The 12,990-nt window shown below is 36.2% G+C and overlaps 1 protein-coding gene across 1 annotated transcript; it reads left to right on the top strand.

Annotated features, from left to right (window-relative positions):
• Nucleotides 1–4,463: 4,463 nt before the first annotated feature.
• Nucleotides 4,464–11,913, top strand: LOC107771299 (proteasome subunit beta type-1). The gene is made up of 7 exons (XM_016590638.2): nucleotides 4,464–4,619; nucleotides 4,712–4,819; nucleotides 8,229–8,310; nucleotides 9,873–10,002; nucleotides 10,101–10,243; nucleotides 11,265–11,351; nucleotides 11,478–11,913. Exons 1-7 carry the CDS (start codon nucleotides 4,573–4,575, stop codon nucleotides 11,550–11,552), a joined length of 672 nt encoding a protein of 223 aa, XP_016446124.1. The 5' UTR covers nucleotides 4,464–4,572; the 3' UTR covers nucleotides 11,553–11,913.
• Nucleotides 11,914–12,990: the final 1,077 nt, after the last annotated feature.

Below are 12,990 nucleotides of genomic sequence, written 5' to 3'. Positions count from 1 at the left end.
ATCTTGTCGATCCGTCTAGCAATCTCCATAACTCGAGTGAAAGAAATGTCATCCTCGGTCTCTCTAGTCATATGTAGCCTGATACCATAAGTAAGGTCATCTATAAATCTCCGCACCCTCTCCCTATCAGCAGGGATCAAGATAACTACATGGCGGGATAAATCCATAAATCTGGTATCATACTGGGTAATGGTCATGCTACCTTGCTGGAGGCGCTTAAACTGATTGCGAAAATCTTCTCTCTAGTGAAGGGGATGAACTTCTAAGAGAATAGCTATGAGAACTGAGCCCAAGTGAGAGGAGGTGAACCTGTTGGTCTGCCTCGAACATACTCCTGCCACCACCTCTTAGTAGAATCGTGCATCTGAATACTATGAAGTCGACTCTATTGGACTCCATTATACCCATGTTGCACAATACCTCATGGCAACAGTCTAAGAAATCCTAGGGGTCCTCTGAAGGTGATCCACAAAATTGAATAGTTGTGCTTTTACTCTGATCCTTACATGATCATAATAAAATGTATATGCACGGCATCACCTTTCGTGCTTTTACCGCTCATCATAAATAAGCATGTACACGGCATCACCCTTCGTGCTTTTAACCTCATATTCACTCAATCAATGACATCAATATGCAAATGAGGCATGACAAGTGCTTTTTATTATTTCTCACCAAACAACAACAACAACACAAATATCAAGCAAGGTGGGAAGTAAATACGCTTCAACGATAGTATTGAATTCCAATCATCATACGAGAATCTTTCCACAATTAGAGCCAACAACTAATAACAAGTTCCACGTTCTCAACATCCAATATATCAACAATTCAATATAGGAAATAACTTGAAAGTAACTAGTCAAAGAATAAGCAATCTATCTAAGGCATGGAAGACATAGTACAATTAAGATAAATTTTTCCACTCGCATGCTTATCCCAATGGACAACACATATGCACTCGTCACCTCGCATATACGCCGCCCCCAACACATAGTTCACATAGCAAATAGACTTGATTCTACCTTAATTCCCTAAAATTAAAGTTAACCACGACACTTACCTCTTTTCGCAATAAAATCATAATTAACCATGACTTTTCCTTTCAAACAAGTCCCCAAACCAACCGAATCTAGTCAATTATCATTCAAACAACAAAATAAGCTTTAGAGAAGACCCATTAATTTTCCACTTTGATTCTATTTTTATGTCTTATTCTTTTTATTTTTCTATGTCAATATTATGAGTAGCTAGATTTTATCTAGGGTTGTAATTCAATCCTAGTGTGTAAAACTTATGGGTGTTTAATATTAATGCTTTTTATTGATTGGGTGGATGTTATTTACCCTTGTTTATGCTTTATACTTAGAATTAATGGTTGAAAAGATTTATTCATGCCTACTTGACTTTATTCTTACTTGAGAAAGAGGGATTTAGTTTAGGAAAACTTGGCTAACAAGAAATTGAACTGGTTGAACTTTTGATTAAAGGATTTGAACTAGAGATAGGGATAATCCAACTTGGACTCATATTCAATTGTTTAGATTGTTACCCATTTGATCTTTAGAAAGCCAATTTGGGTATAATCACTCTTTAACCAAGAGGTATTAAGTGGGTACTTGAGTATTGAGAGTCATAAAAAACCCCAATCTACCAAGAAAGCATAAATTTACTCTACCCATTAGGTTTACACCTAGGTGAAAGTTACAAACCCTAGGCTTTTTCCTATTTGACTAAAACATCAAAAACATTTCAATTATTATTGACTCACTAGTTAGTTAAATCTCTTAGTAGTTAATTTAGATAACAGTTACCCACCTTTGTCTGAAAGATAAATTTTGTTTTTTCTAGTTTCTCTTGAGTGTTTACCTTAACACTACTTCAAACTCCCTGTGGATTCGACCCCGACTCGTGTTGGGTATTATTATTGTAATGACCGTTTCATACTCCTTAATTGGGTTTGAAATAACATGATACAATTAAGACAAATTTCCAACCCGCATGCTTATCCTAATGGCCAACACATATGCACTCGTCACCTCGTATATACACTGCCCCCAACACATAGTTCACATAACAAATAGACCTGATTCTACCTATTCCCTCAAATCAAAGTTAACCATGATACTTACCTCTTTCGTAACAAAATCACAATCAACCACGACCCTTTCTTTTGAACAAGCTTCCAAACCAACCAAATCTAGTCAATTACCATTTAAACAATTTAAAATAAGCTTTAAAAACTACCCGCAAATGAAAAAAATTCAATCTTTAGCTAAATTGAAAAGGTCAACAAAAGTCTATCACGTGCCCGCTATGTCAAAATTTGAGATTTGGACTAAATCCTAATTACCCATATACCCCGAGCCCGGTTATGTGATTTGTTTCGAAATTTGACCTCAATTTAATGTCTAAATCTCAATTTTACAAAATCCTTATATTCTACCCAAAACCCCTAATTTCTACCTTGAAATTCATAGATTTGATATTAAAAATTCATGAAAAGTAGTTGAAATTGATTGAAAACTAGTTAAAGGTGCTTACCAATGAATTTGGGGAGAAAGTGTTCTTGAAACATCGCCTCTAGTGAGCTTAGGGTTGAAAATGGTGTAAAATGAGCTAAGTCTCGTTTTTTCAACTTTAACCTAATTACATATGTAGCAATTGCGAATAATTGCAATGTCCGCAATTGTAAAACACTGATCGCAAATGCGATCAGTGCATCAGACCCTCAGAAGTTGCAAATGCGACATGGACCTCGCATTTGCGAAGTCCCCAGCCATCGCAAATGTGGTGCATGCTTTGCATTTGTGAAGCAGTCCAAGAATTCAAAAAATGGTCACAAATGCGGATCACCTCCAGGTCGTAATGAGATGCATTCTTCACAAAAGAGAAGACCATCCCTCCACCTCATGTTCGCATTTGCGAGCCTGACATCGCAAACGCGAGGCTCGCAATTGCAATCAGGTTCTCGCAAATGCGAGACCTGCAACTTGACACCAACAATTGCTAAGCACCAACAGTTCTATACCCAACCGTAACGCATCCAAAACTCACCCGAGCCCCTTGGGCTCTAGTTCGAACATTCAAACAAGTGTAATGACATCACACAAACTCGCTCGCTAACTCAAATCTTCAAAATAACATCAAATATCAAGAATCGATCCTCAAAACTCAAAATTTCAACTTTGAAACTCATTGTCCAACTTTTTACATAATGCGCTGACACACGCTCGGGTCACTTGGGACCCCAATCGAACATGCGTACAAGTCCATAAATATCATATGAACCTATCGAAATCGTCAAAACACCGATTCAATATTGTTTACCTAGAACGTTGACAGTGGTCAACTCTAGCCTCATTTTAAGTCAAAAATTACGTTTTCTTCCAAATTTCACATAAAAGCTTTCCGAAAAGCGACACGGACCACACACGCAAGTCATATAACATCAAATTAAGTTATGATAGGTCTCAAAACACAGAAACTAAGGCTAGTACTCAAAACGACCTATCGGATCATCACACCAATGCTCTTCTAATATTCTGTATGTCAAAAGTCCTCTAAAAATGTGTTTTTGGAGTATTTATACTTTGCAGGAACATGCCCGGATGAAACTACTCTTTCTAAGCCGAAGTGGAAAAAATTGGGCACTATTTTATACTAGCGTGCCGCCCCATGCGCCGCCGTGCACATGGGATTTTTCAGAGAGCTAATTTTTTTCACTCTGCAGGAATTTTGCGCTAGTGCCCAGCGACGCGGTAGTGCATTTTTCTCAGAGTAGGATTTTTTTCTCAATTTTTGAATTCCAAACTTGGTCCTCGACCCACGAACACGATCCCGATTTAATTTCTCGAGATTTGACTCAGACTTCAAAGCTCCCAATCATCCAACTAAGCCAAAATTGCCTCTTACACGAAATCACCTCCTACAAAGCATAATACAGGTAATAAATGCAAAGTACTAGCAATTAGGCTCAAAAATACAATCAAAGTGTAGTAATTAGAGTGCAAAATATAGCTAAAAACGTGAGTTTCTAGCCTACCATCATAGCTATACTTTCAGAAAATTACAATCTGTAGTTATATTTGAATTTTATAGCAAATCTACTTGTATTACTGAAACAAGAGATCAATTGTTTTGAGCAGAAACAAGAGAGAACAATTTCTCGTAGATAAGTTGGTTAGAGTACCTACTTTGTAAGCAGGGGTCTTGAGTTCGACTCTCGAGAGCATTCTACTTTTCTGTATTTTGTATACACTGCTGTATATATGTTGATACAAATTGTATTCGTTGTGTGTCTAATACATGTGATACAAGCCGGTAACAATTGAACAGTAACTACGAATGATAATTAAGTAAATTATAGGTACGTATGATAATTAGGCTCAAAGCTATTTGTGAAATTTTCCCTAAAATGGATCTTGGAAGGCCCAATGACTGAAAGCCCATTTACTACTTACAGTCGGATGTCTTGCTGAAGACGAATCAATCACTCTTTTTCTCTTTCTTCACTCTCTCTCTCTCTCTCACACACACACACGCACGCACTCACACACGGAACGAATCAACATGACGAAGCAGCAAGCTAACTGGTCTCCTTATGACAACAATGGAGGGTAATGTATAATGGAATTATCAGCGTCCATTGCTTCTTCCTCTTTTTATTTTCTTTATTAAAGTTTAAAAATTCATCTTTGCGATGTTGCAGAACATGTGTTGCGGTAGCAGGTGCAGATTATTGTGTAATAGCAGCAGATACTAGGATGTCTACTGGCTACAACATTCTAACTCGCGATTACTCCAAGATCATTAAACTGTATGTTCCTCACCTTATCTCTTTTAATTTGCATTCATTTTCCGTACTTGTGCTGTTTTGTTGCCTTGTCGTCAAGTCTCGTTACATGCTTTATCTCCTTGAAATTGTAATATTCTGGATTATCCTTATTATATCTTAGATAGAATCAATCAATGATCAATAGATTAACTCCGTCTCGATTCCAAACTAGTTAGGATCAGTTATGTGAATCTTCATCTGTTCTGCTTTATCATGGTAGCCTCCATAATATCTCAGGCAAGATCAGATTTAGTGTACATATTATGGGTTCATCCATTAGCTTGGCTCAGATCCTGTATATGTATAAAAAAGCTTAATAAATAAAGAAAAACAATAGATTTTCAATCCCGTAAATCACATGGACTGTGGTAGAATCCTGAACTCAAACCCATTAAATTCAAATCCTGAATTCGCCTATGTTCTCAAACATATCTGTATAGGACATACAAGTTTCTAACCAGACTAAGAAGTCACCTGCAAACACCAGAGTTAGCCTAACTGTAACAGCAATAACTAAGTCTTAAGAAAAGGAGTGATGAAGTGATTGATGGAGGGTGTGGTCAAGGCTGATGAAGCTGGAGTGAAGACCATGAGAGACGTTGTTCAAAGCATTGAAGAGGGGAAAAAGAGTTAGGCGATTTCTTCACATCTACTTAAGCATAACTGGATAGAGTTATCCCATACCTGCACCGGTGAGAGGATGCAAGTCTATGAAATGATTGAGATGTTCCATGGCCGGATGCAACTGTTATAAAAGAAAGTCCTAAGAAAAGGGATGAAACTACTGACGTGGGCAGCAAAGGGGGTTATCTAATTGACGTGTGTGAAGTATGCCATCCTTTATTTTATGGAATTCCGCTAGACAACAAGAAAGAACTGCTACTAACAAAGTTGAGAATTTGTCTGTTCCTCCGGCTATGCTGGAATGCTTGTTATCATACCTAAATGAAGAAGAGGATTTTGGAACATCATTGCATGTGTGTGCCATGGATACTAGAAAGAGAGACTACAGTTGATTTGAAGGAAAGGCTGAAAGAACTGCATATAAATTGAAGTACGGATGTTTCTAACAGTTCGCTATCTGGTGTAAGTTCACTGATGCATATGAAGTAGATGTTTCACTATACCTTTTAGCAAGCTTTCATGAATAGACAGGACAGATCTGCAAATCTTTTGCGCCCCTCCTACAATTTTTCGTTGAGTAATGAAATTTTTGCTTACATATCACCCAAAAAAAAGTGAAAAAGAAAACAACAAAAAGGTATCCCAACTAATTGGAATTGTCTATATGGATCATTTGTTTCCATTATATTTTGTTCTTATCTAAGTCCGGATTGATGCCAAAAGTTTATAGTTCTTTTGAGATAGCTTCTCTGGAGGTTTAGTGGGGAGGAAGAGATAATATGGAAGAAAGTATTATGGCAAAAGACTGGTTGGCCTAACCCCTGAAGCACATGAATCTGCAGATCGACTTATGGTGTTACTGTTTCGAGGAACATTTACAATTTATGGCAAGAATTTCAGAATTTAATTAAATTTGGAAGTAGGCAATGGAGATCGATGTGGGAGGATGTACGGTTGGAATATTCACTTTTAATGGTGACCTTCCCAGATTTATATGCTTTGCATTGAACAAAGAAGGAACTGTAGCTGATTGTAGAGTAGGGAACAGATGGAACCTCCATTTTTTAGTAATTTCTTTGATTGGGAGATTAAGATGGTGGCACAACTCATTGGAAATATGGAAGCTTCGATGATAGATATCTGGAAGGCAAAAGAGAATGGGATCTATACAGTGAAGTCATGCTATAAAATATTAAACAGAACCGGGCATCTTTTTTACACTGAAGTCACTGGGAAACTTTGGCAATTATTTTTCAATATGTTTGGGGTCAAATGGGTCATCACAGCAATTGTTAAGAAGTTTCTTATTAGCTAGTTGTTCTGCAGGGACAGCAAGGAGCTGAAAAAGATCTGGAGTTTTATTCCAGGTTGTGTTTTTTGGACTATTTGGCAGAAAGAAACCGGAGATGTTCTGAAAACAAAGCTGTATCTATTCATATGTTGAAGTTTAGATCTTTGTGTAATTTTGCTTCTTGGTGTAATCTAGCTTATAAATATAATAATGAGGGTAAGTTGATTGAATTTATTAGATCCTGCAGGAATGAAAATGATGTAATCTCTGGAAGTTGTACTGCCCAGCACTATTTTAGTGATGGTGGCTTTTAGATTCAAGAACATTTAACTTATAAAAAAGATATTAAACAGCACTGTAAGAGATAATCAATGGCCATGAAAAACCTTGTGTATTAAACAGCACTATAAGAGACAATCAATGGCCATGAAAAACCTTGTGGAAAAGTAAAGAACCTCCAAAAGTTGCATGTTTCACTTGGATTGAACTACATAAAACTTGTTTAACTCAAGCAAACCTGTAGAGTAGAGGGATAAGAATGTGTAGCAGATGTTTTCTGTGTGAAGATGCTGCGGAAGACTCGGAGCATTTATTTCTGCATTGCTCCTACCCTCGCAAACATGGGGCTTGTTTACCCATGTTTTTGGCACAAAGCGGGTGATTCTAGGCATTATGGAGAACACTTTTACCGTTTGGAGGAATTAGAAGATAAAGCAGCACATTGAGGCAACATGGAGCACCTACGTCTGTGCATATTGAGCAATATGGAGGGAAAGGAAGTCCAAATGTTTTGAAGGCAAAGCAGCCTCATTTCATTGTATAAAATATAAATATTAACAGCTTTTGGCGTTTTGGTGTAAGATGAGAAATTTAAAGCATTTTGACTCCTTGCTGAGCTATATTGACTCCTTTTTGGAAGTAGGGAGTAAATCCTGCTTTTGTACTGATCCCCAGCCCCCTCTTACTGCTGTTCATATCAGTAAAATTTACTTATATAAAAGAACACACCCCCTTCCTTGTTCTTAGACAGTATGTTGACAATATTTATGGGAAAGTCTATCCATTTAAAGCCTGAGAGAATTGATTCTTTGTTAGTTAATTCTATTTGATGATATATAAAGTTTATAGGAGCCTATTTTGTAATACTATCTGTAGAAAGTATTAGTTGTGGAGTAGAGCTGGTCTTATTTCTTCTCTTCTATGCTAAAAGTCATGCTAGTCATCCGACCCTATCTTTGCAAAAGGGGGCAGGCATACTATTGTATTGCAACTGATTGATGGTCAGATATATCGCCTCCTTCTGTGGATTGTTGTGATAGGATGGAAAGAATTGATATTACCCATTTTTGCAAGCAGAAATATTTTCTTACACCTTATATCACAAGTAGTTAGAGGTTTCCTCTTTACTATCTTTATGCCCTTACCAATTTGATTGTAGCAGCCTTTTATATTAATTATTACTTTGTTGGTATCCAGAGCGGATAGATGTGTGATGGCCTCCTCTGGATTTCAGGCTGATGTGAGAGCTTTGCAAAAGGTTTTGGCATCCCGGCATCTGGTAATATTTTGACTATATTAAATAATCCTCTACTATGTGAATACTTCAATATGGAAAAATATACTTATCAACCAAAAAAAAAAAATCAAGAGTGCAGTTCTACTGATTTTCATTTTTAAAATTGTTGAGTTCTGATTTTCTGTGGTTAGGCTCTTATTCATTATGGGTTTTTATGTGGGAGTACTTAAGCCTGTGGAGAGCCAAAGCCTTTTTTGTGGGATTAAGTCATTTGAGAGCCAAAGCCTTGAGCTTATATTGTTCTCCTGAATTATTCCTTTGTGTCAGAAACACAAACTGTTTATAACCTGAGAAGTCTTAATACTCTTCGATTTATGCTTATGATTGAGAAGTTACTCGAGGGTCTTAGACTGGCGATGAACTTATGTATACTAGATAGGACACAGAGAGGAAGACCAAAACTTGCTTGTACAAAACAATAGGGGGAGGGAAAGGGACAGGGGGCAAGAGAAGGGCAAGCCGAAGGTGCAGGACCTGGAGTGGCAGCAAAGTAGAAAAGAAGAGAGGAAAGAAGTAAAAGAATAGGAAAGGAGGGAAGGAAGGATAGCTTAAAGCCAATTCCCCTCATTTTCAAGTCAAATCACCCATCTTCTTTGTCCCATGTTACATATATTAAGGGATCAAAATATTATTAGAAGCCAAAGTTGATGGATGAGCCAATGTTCTACTTGACTATTTAGAGCAACCTACTTTGTGGGGTAATATCTAAACGAGTCCGCTGAAATGTCTTTATTTGAAAAAGAAGGAAACAAAAGACTAACAATGATGACCTAGAGCTTATGCGTCTATCTTCCTCGTATCCTGTCTTGCAATTTAACAATGAAAAGATTCTTAATGAAGGAAGTCATATCCTTTCATACATTTATATGAAGATAAAACATGTCATTATGTCAATTGTGAAAAACAACAACACTAAAATCGCTTGTTTATTAAAAATATTTTCAATGATAAATTGATACTTTTGTTTGACATTTAACATTTCATTATATGATTACTAAATCTTTAGTTATCCAGAAGAAAAACTTACCTTTTACTCTGCTGGAACTCCCAATACATTGTTTGCTAATTACTCCTTTCCTGTAAAACATGTAATCACGAACAACTACTTTGGAAGACTTATCTTGTGCAGCTTATTGCTCTGTTTCTAAATTGAATATCTTCCTTTCCTTTACTTTTTATTAGTAACTTCCCTTGAAAGAAAAATCTTAATATACATTGCACAACAGAAAAAAGTTGTGGAGCACCCATTTTCACTCCACTCATAGAGTTCCTTCCCTAAAATTAAACTGTAACCTACACCTGACGTATTCCCTAAATGTACACAAAATGGTACACATTTTCTGCTTTTCTCTTAATGTTTGTGCTACTAGGAGTAGGTCATCTAACATGCACAGAAGAGGAGTATTATGTACTTCAATTTTATGGGGCTTAAATTTGAAATGGATGTGCAATATTAATTATTGAAATCATCTGTATTTAGATCTCAGGATTTTAGATATTTATGAAATTGAGAATAATATTCAGCTGTTTGTTCTCGGAAATAGATCTATCAGCATCAGCACAACAAACAGATGAGCTGCCCAGCAATGGGTCAGCTACTATCGAACACTCTATACTACAAACGCTTCTTTCCCTACTACTCCTTCAATGTTTTAGGTGGCCTTGACAGTGAAGGTAACTTTTTATGAGGTGGAAATGATGTCTTAAGGTTCTTATTTTGAATCTTGGCTGATAAAGAAGCTTATTTGCATTTCATCCTGAAAATCTTGTAGGGAAGGGGTGTGTTTTCACATATGATGCTGTTGGATCCTACGAGAGGGTAGGGTACAGTTCTCAAGGTTCAGGTTCAACTCTTATCATGCCTTTCCTGGACAACCAGCTAAAATCTCCCAGCCCTCTCTTGCTGCCTGCCAAGGTCTGTTCATTGCTGAATTTGTCAGATTTTTGTTACATAGACAATTACTTTGGTGGCTTTTTATTAAAGAATTTGTTTCCTGGTTTAATTTTAGTGACCAACATTTGTTTTGTTTCTGGAAAACAATTGCGAGTGTTTGAATTTTGATATGGAGTTGGTTTTTGGTTTGGTTTTGGGGGCAAAGTGGTGTTGGGTTGGGAAATATTTTGGTTAGGTTTTGGAGCAAAGTGGTGTTGGGTTGGGGAAAATTTACTGAAGCCCTAAAGAGTTTGCTGAGATTTTGGCATGGGTGAAATTTAACCTGCTTTAGATACTGCTACACTGAAGATACTACTTAATGTATATTAGGATAAAATGTTATCAGGTCGAAGGAAAAAAAGATTCAACTTGGCCAAAAACAATTTAGTTGGAAAATGATGAAAATGCGCATTCTCCCCTCCAAGGAAAAAAATGATCAGGTTGAAGTAAAAAAAAGGTTACAACTTGGCCAAAAATTGTAACAAATTTGTATTTGGAAAATGATGCTCTCCCCTTGAAAAAAAAACTAGAAATAAATAAAAGGGTAGGCGAGCGGTGGATCCCACACACGTCTCACATGTTCTGAGAGAAAAAACAAGCAAAGTTTTGTTCACTTGTTTTCAGAAATCAAACCAAGTTGATAACTAAAATGTTTATTTTAAAAGCAAATGACCTTGTTAAGTTGGGTAGAAATTAGAGAAGGGAAAGAACAAAGAGGGAAAATTAGAAGTAAATGATTCTCTTCTCTCTTGTTTGGAATCAAGAAAATGGGATAATTGCTTATAGTTTTAAATTCCAAGTCTCCCTTCCTGTGAGGGAGAGAACTCCAATTTTTTCTCTGTTCTCTAGTCAAACCGAACAAGGAATTGGAAATGTTTATCACTTTCTACTCTTTACATAGTTCTTGAGCTAGGGTTACTACATCTGTGTATTTCATCCAAAGAATGAGGGAGAAATGAAAAACATGCTCTCTGTCTAATAAAAGCTTCCATGATCTGCACAGGATGCTGTTACTCCACTTTCTGAATCAGAAGCCATTGATTTAGTGAAAACATGTTTTGCTTCAGCAACTGAAAGGGATATATACACCGTAAGTCAATAATGTATTCTGCTTTTATGTAGCGGTTTGGTGGTTTCCGTGAGATCTTGTTCAAGATGATTACGTAGGAGTTGATTTACCGTCCAATTTTTCTGAACGTGTGCTTCTGTTTTGCAGGGTGACAGGCTGGAGATAGTCATATTAAATGTGAATGGTATTCGTAGGGAAGAAATGGAGCTCAGAAAAGACTGATTTCTCACGTCTTGTTTTGGCGGTTCACGTTTGAACTGATTTGAAAGACCAGAAAGCATAGCTCATGAATTCCTGGAGGATTCATTGTATGGCTATTGACATCAGTTTCTAATTCAATTATGAATCAATGTGGTATGAATCTTAGTTTCTTATGAAGTGTAAGTGTTTGCTGAATGATGAAATTTAGCAGTTTAAACTTATTTGGTTTGACAAACAAGGTAAGAAGCTCAGAGGGGTAGGTGGGATTCATCGTTAGTTCGGAGTGAAGATGAGTCCTGTATGATTCTAAGTTGATTTTTGTATTCAGTGATCTATGATCAGAAAAGGAACTTTGCAGCTCTAATTGGCTTGCTTTATAACAGCACTGTGGTCACTATTATAGTTGGGTTCCTGTTCTAATTATTATCGTGCTAAATCGATATTTTCTAAGGTTGATTAATCTCTTTCCAGAAGTGATTAGCCATCCTGAAAATATAGGAGTTTAATGATGTTTCCCTAGCACTTTTTGTTCGTTGATTTGGTTGAGCGCATGCATGCTTGTATGTAATTTACGAGTTTCAAAGTGTGATTGGTCGGTGAACTCTCCTAATTTGTCCCCTAATTTGGGTGGGGAAGAGGTAAATGCTTATTCTTTAGGTTCGGATCAAATCTTTAGGTTCTTACTATGAATTTATTGCACTTTGAAATTATAGTTCTAATTGATTTTTCTTTTTTACAATTTTAGTATCATATCTTTATCCGTATCATTGTGATAATTAAACATGTTAACTATATACTACATCCTCTTTTGCTATTAGTTTTAATATAGATATTTGATTTGACTATATAAAGTTTACGGTGACAAAAGTAGAAAAGAGTTGTTAATGTGTCAAATTTGAAAATTTTGAAAGAATAATCAAAACCAAAAAAAAAAAAAGATTTTTACCTATCTATACTACATATGAAACTTATTTACCCTCCCAAATCAAGTTTAACTTAAATATATGGTCATATACAATTTATCAATTATGTACAAATTAGTTTTAAATGAGTCTTCCTTGATTGTAACCCATTAATTTAGTAAATCTCCCAATCACACAGTATTTTTTTCCTCTTTCTCTCTTTGAAATCAACTCTCTTTCTACACCGATTCTACTAGTTTTTTCTTCTAAAGCTCATAATTTTTCCTAATAATGGAGAAGAAAGGGATTAATTTTTTATCGATTGAATTTTGCCATGGCTGGAGTTTGGATCTTTTTTGGGCTTCCCCTTTTCTTGTTGGCGTTCTGATGGCGGGCTAGTAGCTGATGGATATTAATAATTTGGCTTGATTGTAACAATAAATAAATTCTAAAGGTGTTCGACTCTCCACCATTGACAACCATTAAAAAAGCTTCGAAGCCTTAATTTCAAATTCGGATTTTTCAAAAGATATTATTTGTTTGGATTAGGTGTTATT

This window comes from Nicotiana tabacum, chromosome 17 (genome assembly GCF_000715075.1).
Source record: "Nicotiana tabacum cultivar K326 chromosome 17, ASM71507v2, whole genome shotgun sequence".
NCBI lineage: Eukaryota > Viridiplantae > Streptophyta > Magnoliopsida > Solanales > Solanaceae > Nicotiana > Nicotiana tabacum.
The sequence above is the reverse complement of the archived record's forward strand: the minus strand, read 5'-3'. Positions and strand labels throughout refer to the sequence as shown.

Bases quoted from the DNA above. Each gene is read 5' to 3' on its own strand.
- LOC107771299 (XM_016590638.2), top strand. From the start codon at position 4,573: ATGACGAAGCAGCAAGCTAACTGGTCTCCTTATGACAACAATGGAGG. The intron at 4,620-4,711 runs GTAATGTATAAT...GCGATGTTGCAG, and splicing joins CCTTATGACAACAATGGAGG to AACATGTGTTGCGGTAGCAG. The intron at 10,244-11,264 runs GTCTGTTCATTG...TGATCTGCACAG, and splicing joins CTCTCTTGCTGCCTGCCAAG to GATGCTGTTACTCCACTTTC.